Source organism: Amblyomma maculatum, chromosome 1 (genome assembly GCF_055883805.1).
Source record: "Amblyomma maculatum isolate TAMU_Amacu chromosome 1, ASM5588380v1, whole genome shotgun sequence".
Classification (NCBI taxonomy): Eukaryota; Metazoa; Arthropoda; class Arachnida; order Ixodida; family Ixodidae; genus Amblyomma; species Amblyomma maculatum.
In genome coordinates, this window is record NC_139344.1 from 104,185,440 (window position 1) to 104,209,621 (window position 24,182).

The 24,182-nt window shown below is 41.7% G+C and overlaps 1 protein-coding gene across 8 annotated transcripts in view; it reads left to right on the top strand.

Moving 5' to 3' along the window:
• Herc4 (HECT and RLD domain containing E3 ubiquitin ligase 4) overlaps positions 1 to 24,182 on the top strand; it is a 144,439-nt gene that overhangs the window by 98,469 nt on the left and 21,788 nt on the right. For 6 of the 8 annotated variants that reach the window (XM_084588726.1, XM_084588727.1, XM_084588724.1 and 3 more), the window contains 6 exons: positions 2,733 to 2,825; positions 12,103 to 12,270; positions 13,098 to 13,145; positions 18,521 to 18,616; positions 20,524 to 20,642; positions 22,898 to 23,017. In XM_084588726.1, the coding sequence (XP_084444852.1) occupies positions 2,733 to 2,825; positions 12,103 to 12,270; positions 13,098 to 13,145; positions 18,521 to 18,616; positions 20,524 to 20,642; positions 22,898 to 23,017 (644 nt within the window). The remainder of the gene's footprint in view (positions 1 to 2,732; positions 2,826 to 12,102; positions 12,271 to 13,097; positions 13,146 to 18,520; positions 18,617 to 20,523; positions 20,643 to 22,897; positions 23,018 to 24,182) is intronic. The other 2 variants (XM_084588730.1, XM_084588731.1) reach the window with 1 other exon arrangement.

A 24,182-nucleotide genomic window follows, 5' to 3' on the forward strand; every position in this document is an offset into this window, starting at 1 on the left:
AGCCCTATAGGTTCACCCTGTCCTGGGTGAACAATGGCCTTGAATATAGTGACTCGTCAGTGGTCTCACCAGGCTCACGGGCCAGTGACAAAGACAACCATAAATGCGAAGGTGTTGACCTCGCTCGCACATACCCTGAGGGATTCCCACAGCACACAAGCAGACAACTTCTACAACTATCGGAAGCCTGTCCATGATGTTGTGACCATTGTGGCTGCAGTGAAGGGCAGGTTCTAGTGGCCTGTCACTCATCATGACTTCACCATACTCGTGACATATGGAGAGTGAAGAATAGTTGCAAAACCCGGCACTACACATTGACCAATCAGCTCACAAATTTAGAAAACGTTTTAAAATTAATAAATCCTGGCTCTGTTCCAAGTAGTTATACTTTGGGCGAATTCTCAAAAGCATTCGTTTTGCGTATTGAACACGTTCATCAATGGTCTTTGCAGCCATTTCCTCTTTAAAGAACTCCAGGTGGTTGAAATGATCCGAAACCATCCAAGCATCCATCATAATCTCAGTTGCTTTGGGACATCAAATACCACAAACCAAACCAAACACTAATTAACCTGTTAATGTATATAATCGTTGCTTATTCTAAGGTTCTTTGCTTATTTCGGAACTAAGTGATGATCTTTATTATGTTAAAAGAATATTCTGAGATCTGGCACAGATTTTTACATCGCGAGGCATTGACATTTACAATGATGAGTTTATATGGTGTAGCAGTAGCTTTGGTTAAAGAGAGCCATGACACAAGGGTCAAAGGCCCATTTGCCAAGCATTTCAACCCAGAAGAGCCAAGCACCAAGCCAGGGAAATGATTTTAACCATTGTATTCCCAGTGGATATCCGGCAGCACAGGATCGAATTCCGCACTTCCCACATGCAGAGGAATTGTTCAAATCACTAACCACCGCTGCGGTAGGCATCGATGTTTAGCTAATGACAGCAGATTTAGTTGGTATACCTGTGATGGAAACAATATGCGGTTACAATGTAATGAGCCTAGGCACTCTTTCTTGTGCTTATAATCCTCTCTAAACTAGGTTCTTTGTGATGCTCCTATTTGTGATGATTGTGAATAATTGTAATGATTCTAATGTTCCTTGCGCATTAGTGGGTTGTTAATTTTGCAGATTGTGAGGCAAGCTTTGATCTGTAACAGAGAGTCCCATAGCTTCTCTGTCAAATGATGACAAACAGTGCGCAGCATGTCGTTGGTTTCTCATGGATGAGTGTAAAATAAAGGCACTTAATATGAACTGTCACATGTGTACTTCTGTTAAGACAGACTTGAGTAGCTACCTTGAGCCATAGGATCTACGCAACGCTACTAGTAAATCATCTGCGTGGCATTCTCAAGGCAAGAAAGGAATAAACAAGCTTCCCTTGACAGAGACTACAAAAAAGTTTTCCTAAACCCTTGCACGAAAATGTGGGGAAGCTTCTATGCAAGGGTGATTTTTTGCGTCTTTTAAAAGCAAAGCACCTTCACGGCTACCTGCGCATGACCAGATTGTAGCATTGAACTCGAGCTACCTGCTGTGCATTGGCTCTAGGAGATGGAAATACGCTAAGATGCAGAGGTGGAGAGTGCACTGCTCATCGACATGAGGCTCAAACAGCTAGATCAGAGCTGAATTCTCAACTGACGCAACATTGCAGCATGAGTTTTCTAGGAGCAGAGATGTGACACATTAAAATAAAGCAGTTAAAAATATGCATGATGTATCTGCTCAGGGACTGGATAGCTGCCACGCTTTGAAAAATGTGAAACGAGAGAGAGAAAAAAACTGATAACATGATTTCAAAGCCTGTATCTTACAGCTAGCCATTTGAAGGCTTTGAAGCACTAGGAGTAAAAAATAGAAAACTCAAGTAGCATTTGCTACAGAAAAGAGAGAGAAAAAAGAGGCAACGAAAGGTAAATATCAGGGCGACATTAAGCTTCACATTTAAGGGTATTATGCAACAGCATTAACGGCTCCTGTCTGTAGTGTCTGTAGCTCTCCGTGTAGACCTTCGTTGGCACACATGCAGTTTGCCTTTTGCTTAATCACTAATCCCTTAATTTATGCCTCTGTTACCTCGCACACACTCATTAGCATACAGTCATAAGCTACCTTCTGTCTGCAAAGTAATTTCATTGCTTTCATGCAACATATATTTTTACACACTGTATGCTCACATGTGCTTTATTGGGGCACTTTTAATAAGACTAACAAATTTTTATGATCCTTTCAAGTTTGTTTTAAAAGAAGTGTATTGTATTCAAATCAAAACCTCTGAGATTATTGTAATAAAGTGCAAGCAATCTAGTGCTGAGAAGCCTGCATTTAGCTGAACACCGATTTCGATTAAACGGTTATGTCAAAGCGCTGTTTAGAGTACTATTTTTACCATGTAGTTATAGGAAAGGTAACTAGTTAGTGGCACTGCAAGTTTTTGTAATTTCTAGCTGCATTTAGGCTCCAGGAATGGTGTACTGATTTAAATTAAGAAGAAAATACCTGTGTGTTTTAAATGTGTGCGGCACCTTTCAAGGAAATAATGCACAAGATACAGCAATATTTACGGAACAGTGCTTCTGTTATTTTGGTTTGTAATGAGGTTCTTCCTTTCAATTTGTTGGTTTTCTTTGCAGCTTAGACTGGAAGAGGAAGGGAAAGTGTTAGTTTTTGTAAATCCTTACGCTGCTTTTTCTTTTTCCTCTCTCCCTCTAGAGCCATAAGGTATACTTCTGTGAATACCCCTTTGTGTTCAATGCTCAAGCCAAGACGCTCATCCTGCAGACAGACTCTCATCTTCAGATGCAGGTGAAACTTTTCTTTGTGTACTGTGACATTTAACCTGTTAACAAATTTTGATTGTGGAAATTTTATTAATATTGGACTGAATTGCAGTGCATCCTTATGGCCTATCGGTGCTATCAGTGATTGATTACTCATCAGTTACCGAGTTGCAAGGCAATTACGCCATTGAGGTACAGGACATCCAACACAGGATATTGCAAGAATGTGTTTCCAAAGGAATCATTGTGATGCTGATGTATGCTGTGTATGGCGATACTTATGTAGAATTACTAAATGTTTTTTCTTTAGATGTTTTATTTATTTACTTTTTTTATATATATAATTTGAACATGCATTGCAGCCGTCATCTTTTTGTTCGTTTTGTCTTTTGTGTCTAAAAGACCGAGCTACATGAGCAGATGACATAAACATACACCTGCTGAGTTAATCTAGTGGGTTTTACGATGGGAACAGGCTACCAACCATAGTGAATTTGAGCTTTGCACGAGCCGAGGGTGTGACCAGCTGTCACCGAACGTACACTGAAACACCATAGCATGCACTTAATCTCTGCAGAGGGGAGAGTGATTCGCTGCAATGAAACAAGCCTCCAAGTCTACAGTGGTCTGCTTCCACCACAGATAATGTCTTGAAGTCACTTTATTGCATTGCCAGTTCTCTTGGAAGTGCTTGCTGGCATAGGCAACGCGAGCCAACTGTCACAATGAAAGCTCCGGTACCTGCGGTGGCTTCTTGAGAGCATCACCCAGTGTGATGAGCCAACCATTAACCGCAAAATGTTCAAAAATGCAAAGACTGTAAAGTGTGCTATGAGCAGGACAAGAACAAGATGAAGAGAAGAGTTGAAAACAAGCATTTTTAACAGTTTAGTAATGTTGCCGTGTTTTGAGAATGGCACATCATCACAGCAGACCACATATACTATATTTTGTCCCTAGTACTTTGTATTCACTGCATTTTATTGGTGTAGTTAGGAGGATTTGTATGCAGATTTGCAACAACTGCTTTCTTAACCGAGTGGGAACTATTGGTGTTTAAGTCAAAACAAAACAAAACAAAAAACTTAACTAAATAAACATGCCAAGTTTTACAACTAAAAAAAGAGGCAGTGTAGTGCATTTAGTATATTCTGAATTCTTTTTTTTTTTTTTTTCATTTCCATTTTGATATTTGTGCCTTTTTTCTATTTTTGTATTTTTTTTAGCAAATTTTATGAGAAAGATTTCTTCATTTTATGTGTAATGTGAACCTTATATTCTTTATGTGCTAGAAAGACCACCTAAATAGGTGCTAATGCTTAGTTTGTGTTATAGCAGTATCGTGTTAATATTTATGTAAGTATAGGCCGCTCAGAGTGGCTTGTTGTTTCTAAGGTCTCAAAAAATTAACATCAAAGAGACAAACATGCAGATATGCGAGCCATGGTTTCAAAAGTATGACAAGGAGGCATTGTACCATAGTTCATATACTATTCTGAAGTTTTTTTTTATGGTTTATTTTTATGTCATGCCTTTTTCACTTCTGGTCTATTCACCTCTAAAAATTTGAATCAAAATTTTTTTTTTTATGTTATGTATAATTCTTAAGTAAAATATTGTTTATGTGCATAAGAGAGAATTTAAATAGTACGTTTTGATATATGCTACTACAGGTTTGTTTAAATACTTTACTCATTAAACTTTTTTTTTTTCCAGTGCCCTTTGGAAATCTGTTCTGTCACTTTCCCGTAAGAGTTAATGGCTATTGAAAGCATAAAAGCGTACATAAAATCTTCAAGAGTTTCTGCCCTATTAATTAGCTCCAGATAGGGATGATTTTGTGGGGTTATTAATTTGTACTTGAAAAATGGTAAAGATATCTTTGTAATTTCAGGTTTGATGTCATAACGGTACTAATCCTATATGCAAGTTTCTGTTTCCTTCCATTCTGTTTTTCTTCCATTTTCGTTTCCATTTTCTTTCTGGAAAGGCACAAGTACACAGTAAAGGACATTTGGAGCAGACCATTTTTCATGTGCCAATTTTTAGGCTTTCGTGAATAATGGTTCTTGAGTCCAAAGTAAATTCAAAGTAAATACCAATTTTCTTCGAATGATTCTGAAATGAGTACTTCATATACCTCGGGTGCACAAAAAGAGATTGGATGGCACTGTAAGCATTTTCAAAATTGTGTATTTTTATAACACACAAAGCTACTAGTACCTGAAAGAAACAGTGCATTGAAGCTCTGTTTCACCCATTTAAGTTTATATCAACTTTTCGCAAAAATGACCGCCTTAAATTGAGGGAGTCGTCCTACAACAAGATGTTGATCTATTTGCAGTATTTTAGTTACGGTAAAATCTTGTTACTTAAGCCTTCAAGGTACCAAGAAAAATGTTCAAAATATCTGAAAGTTGGAATTATTTAATAGCCCTACAAACTGCCTGAAGCAGTTTACATCGGAGGAATTTTATCTAGTGAATGCCTGGAATATGATTTTTTGTACATTCGAGATGGAAGCTGAGTGATGACAACAGTTCTTTGGGGTTTCGTCAAGTGCTTTGCTTTCCTCAAACTGTTGGCAATGTCGAAGAATTGCTACAAAGTAAAAAGTGCTTCCTTGTTCCTTTTCATAGATGCTGTAGTGCCTCTTCACTGCACAGACTGTGCGATGAAGCATCTTCAAAACCTAACAGTTCAACATACTAGGTTTTAAAGATAACAGTAGTCAGGTGAACGAATCTGCGTTGAAAATTTGCGAAAAACAATTAGAAGATTGGTGGTCGAAAACCAGAAAGGTGGCATAACATTAAAAATGTAAGAGTGAAAATTTGATAAAGGAAATGATGAAATAGTCGACCGATTTGCAGCAACATTAACAGGGGTGCAAGTTGCGGCAATTGCGCCATTTTGATACAGCTGCATATTTATGCGCGAAGCTGCGCCAAAAGTGTGAAATTTGTTAAAATTGCGCCATGCTGCGCCAAAACACCAGATTAGCCGCGAAAGTTAGTAGTCTTGCTAGATTTGGCGAAAAATCGGAGCTGCGTTGGCAACATGCAGTTGTGCCAGTGGCCAATCCAATCCAGCCCGAGGCTTGGTGGCTTGAAACTATGCATGAAACGCTAGCAATGAAAAGAAAACACGTGCGAGGTGAACACAAGTTGGTGAGCATGTGTATAGTACCGTAGCTCGTGTGCGCCGCTTGTCGACGCCGAGAGACGGTCTTGGATGCTTACCTCGGATTGGTTTCCCCAGCTGGTTGCACCGCTACAGTGTCGATAGGCGTTCATCATGAGTAAAGGTGAGTACATTCAAACGATTCGTTCGATAAATTTTATTTCTAAATGCCCGAGTATTTGTACTTTCTTGGTCCCTTTGGAGGCTGAAAAAGATCAGTTTCCGGCTGTAGTTTGCTGGTAATAGTAGTGAACATTTTGCCTGTTATAAAATGAACTTTTTTCCTTTCTTCACAGGGCGGTGCACGAAATTCAATGCCTCGGTGCTGAATGAAGTGGACTGCAACAATGATGTGATCAGTGGTTGGTGCAGGGCAGGCATCAAGGACACGGATGCTTTTTGTATCTTGTGCAATGTGACAATTTGCTGTGCTCAGCATGGTACTGCTGCTGTCAAGCGCCATGCAAACATGAAGAAGCATGTGGAGGTTGCGGCAAAGCATAGAGATTCTAGTGGTGTGCTACTGGCGCCCAAGACTGTGCAAGCTACGATAGATTTTTCACGGGGGAGGCCTTGTTCCTCGTTGCAAGACCAAGTGTGTGAGGCTGAAGCCATATTTGCAATGTCTGTTGTTTCAAAAGGCATTCCCTACTCATGGGGTGACACAGCAACACACATCTATAAAAGGATGTTTCCCGACAGTGATGTGGCGAAGAGTTTTACCTGTGGAAGGGCAAAACTTTCTTATGTCATCTCAGATGGTCTGGGGCCTTACTTCAAATCAAAGCTTTTGACAGAGTTGTGTCGGCCAAATGTTTTCTTTTCGTTAATGATTGACGAAACTCCAAAGCCTGAGCAGCGTGTGCAGCAGTTGGATTTGCTGGTGAGATATTTCTCCGAAAGTGCAAAGCAAGTTGTTGTCGTGTACTTTAACTCTTTTAACCTCGGTCGTGCCACTGGGGATATAATTGTAGGGTGCATAGAGGATGCCCTAACTGAGTTGCCAAAACAAGGGTTTCTTTGCTTTTTCAGTGATGGCCCTAATGTCATGAAGAGCGTGAAATCTAAGCTGAAACAAAAGTTAAACCCAAATCTTGTTGATGCATTGTGCACTTTGCACAAAGTGCACAATGCATTTTCGAAGGGCTTGGATGCATTTTGTTCTGATGTTGAAGAACTTGTCAGGGATGTTTATTATTATTTTAAGCACCCTGGGGGGGGGGGGGGGGGGGGGTGTGCGTACCAAGGGCCTGAAAGAACATCAAGAAATTTTGGGGATAGAGCCTCATGTCTTCCGACACGTCTCTAATCGCTGGCTGACATTGCAAGATTCTCTAGTCCGCGTGGAAGAACAATTCACTGACTTGCAGTCCTTTTTTTTGGAGAACTGTGGTAGACTGCGACCAGGTGTCCAGACCCAACACAGCAGACTTGCTGCAGCTTTTGGCAGCAAGGACCTTTATGCAAAGGTACTATTTCTGAGGAATGCTGCAGAGCTTTTCACCGGGTTCTAGAAACTCTTCCAAAGGCGGGAGCCACTTCTGCATGTCCTTCATGAAGAAATTCTAGGATTAGTGTTGACGAGTTCTGAGTCGGTTCTTAAGAAGCGAAATATTTTGCAGCAAGAGTGCAGAGGAGTTAACCAAGCCTAACCTGGATGATGCTGCCTTTTGGAAGGCACGACCAGAAGTTGGCCTGGACACAGAAAAAGCTATGGAAGACTGGGACCCTTCGGAGAAAAAAATGTTCCGCCTCGGAGCTCGGGCATTTTACCTTGCTTGCTCGAAAGCATTGCTTCAGAAGCTCCCCCTCACAAATAAGGTGGTCATGCATGCAAGGTTTCTGGGTTTACAGTATGAGAATGCTGAGCAGGAAGTGCGGTCCTTACGCTACATTGTGGGGCAACTTCCTCAGGTTTTGGGTGATGGTCAGGTGTCGTCTCTCGATGAATGGCTCATGCTGAAGTGCGATCAGAGCAAAGGCACCCTGGAAGGAAGGCTAGATGACTACTGGGCAAAGATATTTTGCATGAAGACAATAACAGGTGAAACAAAGTATCTCATGCTTTCGAAACTTGTAAAAGCACTGCTTTCTCTGCCACACGAAAATGCTGACCTAGAACGAGGCTTCATTGAAAATAAGTACCTTTTAGATGGACAGAGCTCTCTGAATATTGTTAGTGTTAACAGAATGCGCCACATTAAAAGTTACCTTCAGCACTATGATGGTGATGCAAGTAAGATGCCCATCAGCTCTGACCTTTTGAGATGTGTGAGGCAGTCTCGAGCAAAGTATGCTCTGAGGATGAGTGCCTAAGAAAGCACGAGCAAGCGGGCAAGAGAGGAGGTTGTTTCAAACCAGTGTACTCTTCAAGCAAAAAAGAAAGCATTGGAAGGCCAGGTGCAAGCCAGCAAGGTGTTGCTCACTAAGGCTGAAGAGATGATAAACTTTGGCATCAAAGAGAAAGACATGGACAAGGTTGAAAGTGGTCGCTTGCTTTTGACTACAGGGAATGGAAACCTTGAGCAAGCCCTTAAAGAACTCAAGGAACTGGAAAAGCAAATGTTAAAAAATGCGAGGCATTGACATGCAAACAACATCTGCACTAGACATGTAAGACATTTATATTGTAATAGCGCAGGAGCGACTTAGCTCGCCTTGCACCTAGTCATGATGTGGACATTTTTGTCTATTTGGTGTTGGTGCTAGTCGTGATGTATTCTAGTCGATATTCCTGTCTACACGTGGTTAGAACTGCAATAAATTTGTTTGCAGTGTTGATACAAACTATTTTTTGTAGTTCCTTTGCTTGGCCTTGTATAGTGTACCTATGGATTAACCTTTTTTACAGGTTTGTGCATAGATCCCTACCTTGTGGGTTTCTCGGGCGTTAATTTGTAAATGGTTTGCAGGTACTTGCCCAATGAACCTAAAACATAATTGAAGTGAGACAGCCTAAAAAAATAAACCAACTAAATTTTATGGCTCACATGTATATATATAGTTCGATGTTCAGACCTTATTTTTGTACAGGAAGTAAGGCTTCTTTCCCGTGAAATTGCTCCAAAATGCCGAATTTTTTTTTCTGTAAGCTGCTCCAAATATGGGTTTTACTGCTCCAAAACTAAGATTTTTCTGCTTCAAAAATTGCTACAAATCCTATTTCAGCTGTGGCACCCCTGCATGATTAAAGAAATACAGTCGAACCCGGATATATCGAATTTCGGTTATATCGAACTGACGGAATATCCCCTTGAAAATCCCATGTAAAAGTATAGGAAAGCCGCGTCATATATCGAACTCAATTTCACCAGTTGTTCGATATATCGAACTCCGCACCACGCACTGGAAAACGTGCCTTTCCCAAAGACGATCGCATCACCCTCGGCCGTTTGCCGCGTGACGTTTTCAAGCCGCACGCGGAAGTAATGAGAGGGGACAGTTCGGCTAGGGCAGCGCCGCGCCCATTCCCAAAGGCGCGCGCATTTGCGGTTATCGTTTCCCGCGCGCCAGCACGTGACCTTTGCAAGCCATGTGCGTGAATGAACCAGAGAGAACCGGTGGGAACGATAGGGGGAAAACGCGACAGAGCGAAGCGCAAGGGTGTGCCCATTCTTTTGCCCAGCTATCTCTCTCCCTCTTTCCCGGCCTTCGTTCGCAGTAGCACGCGCTGCGCATGCGCCAAGCCAGCTCAGCCCGTTCTCAGACAGAACGTCGGACGCTTTCTCCAGCGTGTTGCGAACCCTCTGCGCGCTGCGGCTGACGTGGCTATGGCGCCTGCGGAAGTTAAGAAGCGGCAGATCTATCTTTTTTTTTTTCTTTTTCTTTTTGCGAGAGTCGTTTGTTCTTATCGTTGTGCTGCACGCGCGGCGTAGCTTAATATATGGCGTTACGAAGCTGCTTTTTTTTTTTTTTTTTTTTGCGGGAGTTGTTTATTCTTGCATGCATGAATTAACGAAAGCACGCGGTCAGCTGCGATCATGACACCGGATTTTAGAATTTTTCGCTTCAAACAGCATTTGCAGCTACCGTATCACGCTTTCCAATATTTTGTGGCAGTGGACTACGCCCGCCCCAAGCGCGGCGTGATAAATCGAACCAGGCTTGTGCAATCAAGCCATCACGGGCAGTCTGCCAAGTTCGCTCCCCGCCGCCGCAGGAGCTATAAAAAGATAAACACTCCGCGACGTTATCGATGCGCAGCATCTTGGCACGCTGCCAAGAGATGAGCTGTGGATGAGACGACTGAAACGGAGTGCGACATGCAAGCGAAAACGCTGGCGATTTCTGCCGCGGCGACACAGAAATCTTTCGAGCTGCCGGGGTGGCTGCTCGAACGGCAGAGGGACGCAGTTCCAACAAGTTGGAAATTTTTTGCTCTGTCGCTGCCGTTTGTCGCTGAGATCGCTTAAACGCTTGCATGTGAGCGAGCTGGCCTTAACGCTTTTTTTTTTTTTTTCCAAAATCTCGAGTGCAAAAGTGAAGGGTGGGTTCATTATGCGAGTGAGTCACGCGACAAATGCGGTATCGTTTTTTCGCATCGTAAGTGCTGTCCCAAGCCGATTTCTGTATATCGAATTATCGATATATCGAACTATTTCGCGATCCCCTTAGAGTTCGATATATCCGGGTTCGACTGTATAGAGAAAAAAAAAAGGCAGAGCATGGTGGCAACTGTCACCACCCCATTTCAGAAAGGATGCTGATATATTCTATTCATTGCATCTATACTCAAAGACTGGAGGAAGCACGAGGATAAGAGAGAGAGAAATAAGCGTAGGCATTAGAATGGCATGGCCCCATTCCAAAATAAGATTGAAAGACCAATGACACGCAAAGCATTGCCCAAAACTGCACAACTGGCCAATGCCCGTACCTGATGGCAGTGTGGATTTAAGAGAAGTGAAACAAACTATGCTACTAGACTATATATTTTAGCAATAAGGGACTTCTGCGCGCCTGTCATAGCACATATGCCTTAGGTCTGTGGGCCATGCAGGTTCGTGGAGCTGGAGGAGGGGGGGTTGTACCGCAACATAAACCTCGTTCGAGTTAACTGGTGTGAGCCTGCCGTGTACGAATTGACGAGCATCCCATGCCATAGACATTTACATGGGTGTTGGTCGGGACCATGCTCCTCATTCGAATAATCCAAATGAGCAACTTAACTAGGGTAAAATTATAACAAGGTGTTACTATTTTACTATAGTTTCGGCAGAGCCACGGGTATTACGCTTCTTATGCCAGAACCTGTTCGTGCCATGATTCATGGAGCTCCACGTCTGAAAAAGAAACTGTCAGTTTGTGCACAAACTGGTCTGCTAACAGAATCCTCTCCGCATGCCATGCAGTACATGGCTCACTTGTGCTGCAGTCACTTTCATGAATGAAGGGTGGGTAGTACAAAAGCCGACTTTTGGTCATTTGAGTAACCTCCAGAGCTTGTGTTGTACAGAGATCCGCAAGTACAGGACTGTGGGCTCTGGACAGTTTGATCACAGCTTACTGTTTTAATAGTCATCCGAGTTGCGGGTGAATGAATGGAAAGAATAGAAGTTGTGCTGTTTTTTTGTCCTTGAACACCTCTTGCATCTGACTGCTAGTCTTAATTGTGATTGCGTTGATGTGCACTTGCTCTATACACACTATGCAATTTCATTTCCCAGAATGTGCAGTGCATTGAACCGAAACCACACAAAGCATGTGCTCCTGTAAAGCGATTCACTTCGGAGAGGAAGGCTGCAAGATTTAGAATGCCACAAATTTGGGTTGAGTGAAATACTGAACACTTGAATATTTGACCAAATATTATTTGAAATTTATAAATGCTTGCACAAGCGTGCCGATTTTCTATCCCTATGTGCACTATTTTACAGAAGGAAAACACTTGCTGGCATGTGCTTAGTGTAAATTTTGTTTGGTTGGCCACCAAAGTGGCATACACTATTTTACTTTGCACTTCATTTAAGTATAGAACATTTCTATAGTATGGTTGTATGCCATAAATTAATGCTCCGGTCCTTCTACTTCCCAGAAACAAAATCTCAAGCTACTACCAGCAACTTCTATTCTTTTCAATTTTTTGCAAACTTCATGAATATGCACTGTTGTTTTTACAGCAAGCAATGGAATCAGCCTGCCAGCAGACATTTGCCAGCCTGATTTTGCCCGTGGTGCCACCTTCTAACCCGTACCTGGTATTGTACGTTGGCCGTGAGAACATAGTGAATGACACTCTTAACCAGCTGGCTGACCAGTCTGCTGCAGACCTCAAGAAGCCTCTCAAGGTGACTTGATGGCATGGCTATTTGTTGAGAAAGCTGGTCGAGTGTGCTTGTTGAGACTGACAGAATGCAGATGTTGTGGCTTATAAAGACACATGGAGGACAAATAAAATTTGGCCTGCATGTCTGCATTTGAGTCGCATAGAGACCACTTTTACCGAGAATGAAGCTTTTATAAGCTGGAGAAAACCAGTAAATGAAAAACAGGTGGTTACCATCACCAGCTGACTTCATGGGTAAAATGCATGTGTAGCACCAGTTTTGGTGTCCAGAGGCTATGCTACATCACCATTAACTTCTGAACACGGCAGCCTGTCCTTTTTGTCAAAGACATCACAAGCTTAATTCAATTTGTTATTTTGGGAGGGGGGAATTAGATGGAGTGTGTTCAATGTTCCTGTGAGGATTATAGACGTCAAATTTTGATTGCATTTTTCTTATTCTTATTGATACTCTAGGCAATACTGTACATAGATTGCCGCATTGTTTTTGCCTACGACTGCTAAATTTGTAATTGAATTTAAAAGATCAGATCTGCTACCAGGTAAAAATTGACAAACTGCAAACTGTGAACCAGTCAGAGGACTGGTAAAATAACGCTGTCTTGAAGCAGATGCTTCTTGGTGTGTGATTCTAAATATCACTGTGTCAAAGAGGCACTGGCAAAAATTAGTGCCCCCTCCAGCCCCCTCCCATTTTTCCTCACTTCCTAGAGCGTTAAGAATACTTACAGTATTTATCTACTTTTGTGCTGTGTTTTGCCACAGTAATGTTATTCCTTTATTAATAAGTAATGCTGTTGCTGTCTTTTTTTTTCTTTTATTGACCAGGTCCAGTTTCATGGAGAAGATGCCGTGGATGCTGGGGGTGTGAAAAAGGCAAGCCTCTTTCTCTGCTGTTTAATATTATTAGCAAGTTTTAGAATAGGGGTAGCCTATTGGTTAGGAGAATAGGGTAATAGTGGGGTGCAACTGCGCATGCTCAGAGAGATTACCGCACCCCCCGCCCAATCATCACAGAATTCCGTGCCTGTGCATTGTTGCTCCACTATTACCCTATTCACCTAAACAATATGGACCCCCTAGTCTAAATCTTTCTTTTGTGTCTGGGCAAATTCCGAAGTTAAATACTATATGCATTTACATAAGATGCATGTTTTTTTTTTTGTTTTTTGTTTTTTTTTTGGGGGGGGGGGTGCAGCCATGGGAATCAATGAAAAACACTGGTTTAGGTCTGAAGAGAATTGTACAAAAGGATAGTCCTGTGCTTTCTGCTTTTGCCTGTCGCTTCCACCTGTGCTCCTCATAAGTTATGGTGCAGATCAGTAACATTTTATTCTGTGCAGCCAAGCTATCCAAGTGCTTGATTGAAGTTTGCAATAATGGAACATATTTCGCTAAGAATTACTGTAGCATAGACTTGTCAAATATGGTGACACTGGAAGACCTGCGCTGTCTTAGAATGAGCCACTTTTTATTATTTAGTGAATTTGTGAATTTTCTAAAAAAAAATTAAAAAAAAAAGAATTTTCCTCCTTTCTCTTTTCTTGTTTTTTTTTTTTTTTTTAAACTCAAATAGCTAGTGTCTTTGCTTAGTAGGCTTGTCTGTAATGACATGTTGCACTGCCTTCAAGCGCAATTGTACTCATCACAATCTACTTTTAACTATTTTCCTCAGCCTTTTGTCTTCGATCGAGAGGACACAAATCCCCATGCGTAACTGCCATGTGAAAGCCATGTGTTTGTCACCCCATGGTGACTCAGAAAGATGCCGAGTGACACTTCAGAACTAGTGACTTGGATTCGTCCCCTGCCACAGCAGCCCCTTTTTGATGGCAGGGAAATGCAAGAAGCCCGTGTACAGTAGAACCTCGTTGATACTTTCCTGGTTCATACGATTTCCCGTTTCATACGTTCGAAATCGTGAGTAGTAAAAGTGCCCCCAAAGAGCTTCACTATTTTCCTTCCGGTTAATACGTACCCGGAAAACATGATTTCCCGGTTACTACATTCAAAATTTTGACAAGTTATGGTGTTATAATACGCTCGCGACGTGAAAAACTGATCAGCGGTGCTCCCTCGCCATAGTTTCTTTCCTGCAGTGCACAGTCGCAACGGGGCAAAGCATCGAAGGAAGCCAACAAACACGAGGCGCCCGTTCCCTCAGAAACATGACTCCATGAGAAGGAACACGGTCGCTTCTTTTACGGTGCCTTAAGGGCATGGGGATGAACTATTTGATAACTACAACTACAGTGAAAGCGCGGTAATTCGAAGTGGCGCATGACCGGTGCGGCGGCCTGCGGCACCAGAGAAGAGGGGTTAGCGGCCGCGACGGCGGCTGTCTGCTCTTCCCTTCTGCACAACCTCAGAAGCTTGCAGCTGAATACTTGTTAATTTGACCCCCATTATTTCAAAAGTACGAATAAGTATTTCTGTCGGTGTGGTCCCAGCCAACACCCATGAAAGGCTATGATGTCGGACGGGTGCTAAGAGTTTCTAAGTAAAAAAAAAAGTTATAATAATAATTGCTCGAGAAATTTTTTTTGTGCCGGTCGTCCATTCTTTCACCCATAGGTTATCAACGAAAGCATGCGGTCAGTCGAAATCATGACGTTGGCTCTTTCAGCATCGTTCACTTCGCTTCAAAAGGCATTTGCAATATCCCGGGTTCCAATGATAAAGTGAAAATAAGGCCTGCACAGCAAAAGTTTGCAGCGAATTCGACGGTGACTGCGTAAAAAGCAAGGAAGCGTTAACGAACGGTTTTCCTTTTAGTATTTTTTTTTTTTTTTTTTTTTTTTTTTTTAATTTTCACTGGCAAAAGGGAGGGGTTGGGGGGATCATTATGCCAGGGGCGTGAGCAAAAATGCGGCGACTGTAAGCCGTCGCGATGGCTTCTCCACATCACTAGTGTAAGGAGGTGAAGCATCCGAAAAAAGACCAAGGAGGCGATCCTGGCTCGTCATTCCTTCTACGAATCAGGTCTGTTGCTAAATCCCTTCAGTGCTTAGGAAAGCTCAAATGCGGACTGAATTCTGCGAGAGTTAAACAAGAAGCTGTGCATACTTCATGTCTATAAATGCTAATCTACACCTTTATGCAGTGGAAGGGTCAATTCTAAATGTCTTTGTACCTCATTCAACAGTTAAAATTTTTTTAGTACTATTAGGTATTTCGGATCATACATTTTCCCCGATAATACATACTTTCCCAACATTTTTTTAAAAGCGTATCAACGGGGTTTTACTGTACTGTGCTATATCAGTGCATGCTTAAAAAACCCAGGTGGTTGAAATTCCCAGAGCCCTTCAGTACGGCATCCTTCAGAGCCCAAGTTGCTTTGGGACATAAAACTCTATGATTCAAACCAAACTTCAGAGCTTGTCATGGGCCACATACTTTTTTGCATGTAAGCCTGCTATTTTTACACTTGAGCTGCTGGTTTCAATGATCAGCCAAAGCAGTGCTGCTGTGCTCATTTGTGCTCACTATTGATGGGTGTGATGAAAGGGTAGCATGTTTATTACTAGTTAGTGTGGCAAATAAAGCCAGTTCATAGAGTGTCTTTTCTTTTTTTGTAAGGACCAATTCTAGCAAACCATGTATTGGTACAGGGTTGTTTTTACATTCCACCCTCCACCTCAGTCACTGTTACGGGGTTCATCTATTGTAATTACCTTAAAAGCCCCTCATTCCTAGCTGTTTATGTATTCCTTGATATAACCACCTTTATGTTGCAAAAGCTAGGTAAATTGTTCTTTTCCAGGCTTCTGCTAAAAAAGAAGTTTAGTCTACACTATCTGAGCAGCATATTTTGCAACCCTCTTTAGTTTCTCTCCCAGGACCCAGAGGTATCATCTGCCCTTGTTCTTCTTTTTTAGAATAAAATAAATGTGTATGCATGTGTGTGTGTGTACTTTTGAGGGAGGGGTCTTAGTTATACCACTGCTATGCTGTCATAGTGATAGCGCTGGACATATATTATTTTGCATATTTAGCATAATGAATAGTGCAAAAGGACCATGACAAGGAAATATAAAATGTTTTTACATGTTGTAATTAACCATAGTTAATGAACTTTTATACGTAAAGTTGTGATAAGTTACTGATGGCACTTTGAAATGCTGTGTTTGAGTCCAACTCCTAGCCAACCATCAACATTCAATATAGTATGTACCAGTATAATCCAAACAGCAATGTCCAACAGTAATATGTATCCATGGGACTTTACATGGATAACAAAATCTGGATGAAAAATAGCATGGATGTCTAAAATGCCTGAATTCAATGTAACATGCACAACTGTGGATATTCATATTGTGTCACAATGTGCGGGAAAAAAAATATTCATTGGACATATAATAGAGGTTGGGCTTTTTATACTGTGATTGAGAAAATGGACATGAAGCAATCAGTTGAAGCGTTTATTTTGGCGATGTTCATATGAAAGGTATTTGAAAGTCTAAATGTTAACTGTGAATCGGTGCTGCAGGTTTGTTCTCTTTGAAGCATTTTTTCAGGTTTGTGCATTTTTCTCAAATTTCAAGTTCAGCGATGCATTGTGTTTTACCGTAGACAAATTTTTAATCTTATAGTATGTTATTATCTTAGTTCTGTTTTGTTTGTATGAATCTGTGCTTGTAGTACACCTTAGCATTAAGTGACCTCTTTTTTGTTATTTCCTTTTTCATGGGCATGGTACTGCCATACTGTTAATTTTGGACATTACATCTGTAATATTAATTCTGGATGAATGTTCATAATTTTTATCTTTCCTCTATATGGTCAACAGTGAAACACATTGCGTTATGTGCATCATCATGCTCTTGTAGGGAAAAAGGAGCAGTCAAAATGGTTTGTACTTGTGCCAATGCTGTTGGTATGAGAACAGTAATGTTAACATGCCTAATTAAGGGGGATGCAGGGCTAAAGGGCCAAGTTTTGATTTCGATAAAATCTTCAGGGATGGCTTATCTTTCTCTTATTAGAATATGTTTCAAGTTTCATCGCCCTAGCAGAAATGGAAAAGAAGTTGCAGCTGTTGTAATGAGTAATTAAGTGTGTCAATTTAGGAAAACTATCATTCCAAAAAACTAGAAGATGTACTAACTGTTTGGGCTTAGACAACTTAATAGGTCATTCATTCTGCAGGATAAGGCCAATTGTGGGTTCTTTATGACATTTTTGTAAAAATCTGAGCACTTTAAATACGCAATTCATTTTTTTTTTTTTTTTTTTTTTACCATTGTCGTTATATGTCACATATTTGATACTTTATTTCTTAGAGAATAATTAGAAATCCAAAAAGTATCTGATCTTGTTCCTTATAAAATTTTAGCTCAGAAACCACCTTGAAAGCAGCGTGTGGCGAAAGAGTTTGGAAACGGTATTTTTCCTCTTGCAAAAAGTGCAAGCTGAAAACAAAATGAGTTCAAAGATTTCAGAACATGGCTTTCAAACTTGGGGCCTAAATTAATAAATCAAAGTGGCCTGGTGGTCACATTGGGCTGTCCTTTCCAACACGACACTGCTCTGTGGCGATTGCTTCGATTTGCCTCTTTTTTTTCTTAGCTTTACAGCCCTTGTCTGCGCTCGTGAAATACGTACTTTACTTGGTTGCTTGCTGGGCGTGCATCTTCGTCTAGGCTTCATATTCGAGCACTTCGATTAGCCAGGCTCCCAGTGGTGTGAAAACAGCATTCAAAGGTTACGTGCTGCGTTATAGTCAGCGCGTTTCGGTTTACCAGCCAATCCGCAGTTGTCAGGCCCGAAATTTGCCTTTCCTTTCCGTTTTTCTTTTTGGCTGTCTGCTGTACTCTCATAGCAGGTCCTTTTTGGCTAAAGAGCACGAGAAACAAGCATTCTAACTTGGAGATCCACTTTGGCTTCAGCTTCTTGCCAGCTATGCGGCTGAGTCTTGAAATCAGCGCTGATCGGCACTTTTTTTGGTGATGAGGGCATCCCATCTCGCAAAAAAAAGTTTATTGTTCTACTGTGCAGATCACAGCCAAACTTGGTGAGAAGTTTCTTTAATACATTCTCAGTACAAAGAAAAGAAAGATTTAAAAACTTTTTTTTTTTTTTTTTTTTTTTTTTTTTTTTTTTTTTTTTTTTGCGGGGGTGAAAAATTGTGATTTTAGCCCCGCTTCCCTTGTGCAAATGTAGTTATTGCGAAGTCTTGTGTATCTGTCTGTGCACTCCCTTTTTCTTTTCCTTTGTAAACTTTTTGCACGAACTTGTTTCACTTGCAGGAGTTTTTTCTCTTGCTGCTAAAGGAGATATTGGATCCGAAGTATGGAATGTTCACTGAGTACCCAGAGTCCCGGTGCATCTGGTTTAACACGCAGGTGAGAAAGGACCTTATTCCCTAGCATGCTGTTGCTGGATTGATCTCAGTGGTTCCCGTGTAAGGTTAGAGTAAATTTACAGCATTGTTGCAAGCTGAGCTTGAGCCAGTATAATGCACGTAGAGATGAATGCCCTGTTTTGATGCCTGGGGCGGGATAGTACAGGGAATGCAGGGGTGTGGCACATAGTGCATATTGCAGGTGTTCTAGCATTGCTGGTCTTGTTGAAGTGGCTTGCAATGCACTGGTGCATGCACATAATGCACCGCCATTTCTGATTTGTCAAGGGATGACAACTGGGCACTGTTCCTTTAAGTCTTTGAAGCCACCTCACCATTGATAACAGTACCTACAACACATTGTTTTTGTCAAAAACTGTGCATGGAGTGAACGAGTTTTGATTGCCTTAGCTTTCATTTAGGTAATATAAACTTGTAAGTGGATATTTTTTACCTTGCATGTTGTGCACTTTCATAGTCACCATGTGCCTCACTGCCATGCATGCAAACCATTCGTAGTTATAGTAGAACCCAGCTATAGTAAAGTGAAACTGAAGTCTAAGTTCATCTTCCATAGACGACTATACATTTTTCCCCCTTTACTGTTAAAATATTTGTGGTGAAATTTTGTATTGGTAAAGTATGTCTGGCCACAGCGACAATTTCCCTCAAAATGACATAGGCACACGCGCTCTAAGTAGGATTGTGAAGCAAATTGTTTTTGAAACAAACAACACCGAGGTGGTATTCCACAACTGATGCTTTGTTTTCAGGCGTGTGAGGGAGCATGGAGGGGCTAGTCCCGCTAGTGTTGCCGCTCAGGTTGCTGCTCCTCTGCGTGTTGTTGCGAGAGGTGTCTTGTTGCATTTTTCCTGTGCCGTGCCTGGCCGTCAATCAACCACCAAGATCACTCCTCCATTAAGGAGGTAGCCACCTTACAAAGCTTCGTGACAGCATTCATTAGCCTCCCATTTTCCTTCTAACTTTGACTTATTATCAAATAAGTATTTGTAAACAAATTATTTTACTACCTAATTCTTGTTTTCTTAATAATTTCTTGTTGACAAATTGTGCTGATAATGAGTGAAAATAAATTTTTTGCAATATCTTTGTTTCTTTTCACAGCTGTAATTTGAGGGAAATGTTTCTTTCTTTTTGTCTTTAATTACATGTATTCATTTTCAAAATGATTAGAAAGTATTCTGTTTGCTACCTATTCTCATTATTCATATTTTTCTAAGCGCTGAAAATTTTTTTATTCACCCCGCCACGGTGGCGCAGTGGTTAGGGCGCTCGACTACTGTGCCCAAGGATGCGGGATCGAATCCCAGCCTCAGCGGCCACTTTTCTGTGGAGGCAAAAGCAAGACGCCCGTGTTCTGTGCGATTTCAGAACCCCAGTTAGTCGGATTTTTTTTAGCCCTCTACTACAGCGTTTCTCATAGCCTGAGCCACTTTGGGACGTTAAACCCCACAAACTGAAATAAGCCAGAAATGTGCTATTAGCACATCTCTAATAAATCCATGGTTCGCAGAAGGTTCTATTTGTAATTTGGAAAGTATAGTATTTGGAAAATATTCAATTTGATTCACCCTCAATCTTTAATTCATCTCACACCAAAAGTTTGCTATTCACACAGCTCTAGATATTATTAATGGCCAGCTACAAACCTTCAATTGCCGTCAAGCATCTAACACTAATATTTGAAAGTTAAGTATTGTTAATTTTTTTTAATTAGCTTACTTCACCTGTTCTGTGATGTCTACCAAAACTGGTATAACAGTGTCACGAAAGGCATCCTGATATCTCAAAAAAGAATATTTTTCGTTCATATTCATTGAAACAAACAGTATATGCATGACTTTTACAAAATTCTTTCTGAAAAAGTTTTTTTTTTTTTTTTTTCAGAGTTTTGAGGAAGACGTCATGTACTACCTGATTGGTATCGTCTGTGGCCTGGCCATATACAACTTCACCATCATAGCCTTGCCATTTCCACTAGTTTTGTACAAGAAACTCCTCAAACAGTTAGTATTCATTCCTAGGCATACTATGTATTTAGCTGAAGATATGCGCTGTGAGCAATATATGAAGACTTTGTTACTTGAAATTAAATTTGTTGACATGTAAGATAAGAATGGAAGTAACTACTCTGTCTATTTGTGTAAGAGGGTATGAAGTGCTTATAGCTTTAAATATTTATCTTTCATGTGTATTCTGTGTTGCTGAAGAAAGATAAAAAATGGAATTACTAATTGCCCTACCTTTTTTTGTTTGGTAAGACATCATATGCTAGTAGTCCTATGATAAAAAATTTTGCCAGGTTTTAGTATCATCATGTGTTTTGTTCAGTGGCACAGTATTGCTTACTAGACATAGTTTTTGCTACCTCATCTTTTGAAATGACTCAATTAACTACTGTTCTTGTAACAAGCATGTGGTTTGATATACCGTAAAAACCTGCATATCATACGGACCTGCATATAAAACGGGAAGCAATTTTGGGATAGCAAAAACAGAAAAAAATATATATATAGTTTTCATCCGCGTATAATGCGAATGAGAAAAGGTCAGCAAAAGTGTTTATTTGTACTACACTTCGCAGTTGCCCCGCGAGACTGTATGCGCTTTGTACATTTGAGTCCAATGCTACCACGATTAGTGCCACGAACCATCATGTGCCGGTCCTGGTTTGCTCTCCTTCTCACTCCAACACACATGATCTGAGAATTTCATACGTGTGCACCGTGAGGAGAAGAGCAGCTCACATTCAACCCGTCAATCGCGAAATTAAGCCACATAGTCCTTTGGTAGTTCTACAGTTACAGTAGAACCTGGATATATCGAACTCGAAGGGGATCGTGAAATAATTCGATATACAGAAATCGGCTTGAGACGCCGCTTGCTGTCGTGAAAAATGATACCGTATTTGTTGCGTAATCAACCCACTCGCATAATGAACTCATCATTTAGAATTTGGAAAAAAATGTGTTAAGGCCGACTCGCATGCAAGCGATTGAGCGAACTCAGCGACGAGCGGCAGCGACAGAGCGAAAAGTCTCCAACTTGTTGGAACTGCTTCACTGGAGCCAGCGCGACAGCTCAAAACAGGTTTTTGCGTCACCGCGGCAGAAATTTCAAGCACTTTCACTTGCATGTGAAATAGCCTTCAGTCGGTGGCATATCCCTCTGTTTCGACCGTCGCATCCACAGCTCATTTATTGGCAGCACCCCAAGATGCTGTGCAGCAATAACTTCTCAGCGTGTTTATCTTTTGACTATACTTTTGATAGCTCTTGCGTTGGCAGGGAGCAAACTTGGTAGAGTGCTCGTGATGGCTTGATTGCACAAGCCTGGTTCGATTTATCGCGCTGCGCTTGGTGCAGGCGTAGTCCACTGCCAAAAAAATCACAGGAAAGCATGATAGCTGCAAATGCCATTTGAAGCGAACAATGCTAAAAGCTGATGTCATAAACGCAGCTGACCGCGTGATTTCGCTAATTTATAGATGCAAGAATGGACCACTCTTGCCAAAAAATAAAAATAAAAAATTTGCCATTTCTTAATGCCTACAGCTGCCATAGCTTACGTTACGCCACACGTTCAGCACGACGACAAGGTTGGATGACTCACGCAAAAAAAAAAAAAAAATCTGTCGTTTCTTAACGTCTGCAGCTGGTGCTCGGCAATTGATCACCGCAGATGCGCGCACCTTTGGGAAAAGGGCGCGGCGCTGCCCTAGACCAGCTGTCGCCAAACTTTTCTCTCTCATTCCTTCCGTGCGTGGCTTGAAAACATCACGCAGCATACGGCCGAGGGTGATGCGACTGTCTTTGGGGAAAGTGCACCTTCCAGTGCGTGATGCAGAGTTCGATATATCGAACGACCAGTGAAATTGAGTTTAATATACGACACAGCTTTCCTATGCTTATGCATGGGTTTTTAAAGGGGATATTCTGTGAGTTCGATGTAACCAAAATTCAAGTTATCCCGGTTCGATATATCCGGGTTCAACTATAGTAGAACGCTTCCAGCTCGGACGTGAGACGGCAGCTTAGAAGCAGCTGGCCATCATACGCTGCGCTTGCGCCTTTTTCTGTATAACACTACGTGCAGGCACCCGGAATGTGCACCCCGGAAGTGTTCGCAGTTTCTGATTTTTCGTGATTGCTGTTGCCCAGTATGTGTATTGTCTGAGGAGAGTCCTTGCTAGAGACAGCTTTTTGTGTAAAACCTTTTTCGGTACCTCTAAATTCATTCGGTATTTCGCATTTCTCGAAAGCATGACCGACGCACTCCTTGGAAATACCTGGTCGAGCATCCGAAATTCAGCTGTAGGGCACGGCAACATGGCTGGAGTGGCCCGTGAGAGACTCACGCTGGGTGTGAAAGATTACTTAAGGTATGCTTCCGGTCACACGTGTGTCGCGGGCATCCTGGTTACGAGAATTTTGGAGTTAGCGTGATGAAACTGAAACTATCGAAACAGTCAGCTGACGCCACCACTAGATAGCGCTTTCTCTCACCGCAAGCCTCACGAGGCCTGAACTGTAAATTTAGGCTGCAATTTTTTCGGATCCGCATATAATGCGAGGCAGAAATCTGACATGATAAAATCGTTAAAGAACATGATAAAATCGAGAAAGAACTCAAAGGGGATCGCGGAATAGTTCGATATATAGATAATTCAAAATACAGAATCGGCTTTAGATGCCGCTTGCAATCATGCAAAATAGTACCGTATTTGTCGCATAATCAACCCACTCGCATAATGAACCCACCCTCCACTTTTACCCCCAAGAATTTGAAAAAAAAAAATAAGAGTTAAGGCCGGTTCACAGCACAGCGACTGAGCGAAAAATTTCCAACTTGTTGGAACTGCGTCGCTCGAGCCGTCACGACAGCTCAAAGTAGGTTTTTGAACTGCGGAGGCCGCTGCCAAAACGTAGGGACACGCCGCCGACAAGCTGTTTCATATGCAAGTGAAAATGCTCACGATTTCTGCCTTGGCGATGCAATAGTTATTCGCGCTGCGGCAGAAATCGCGACCGCTTTTGCTTGCATGTGAAACAGCCACTCGGTGGCGAGTCGCTCCGTTTCGGCCGCGGCATCCGCAGTTCATTTAATTTTGGCAGTACACCAAGATGCTGTGCAAAGATAACGTCAAAGCATGTTTATCTGATAGTAGCTCCTGCGGTGGCGGGGAGCAAACTTGGCAGAGTGCCCGTGATGACTTGATTGCGAAAGCCTGGTTCGATTTATCATGCCCGCTTGGGGCGGGCGTAGTCCACTGCCACAAAATCATTGGAAAGCGTGATACAGCAACTACCGTTTGAAGCGAACAATGCTAAAAGCCGGTTTCATGATTGCAGCTGACCGCATGCTATCATTGATTCATAGATGCAAGGATGGTCGACTCTTGCAAAAGAGAAAAAAAAAAAATCTGCCGCTTCTTAATGTCAGCAGTCGCTATAGCTTACGCTAGCCGCACGTTCAGCACGACAAAAACACCCCCTCCCCCCAGAAAAAAGAACAAAATTTTTTTGATGATTACGTTGCTTCCTAAT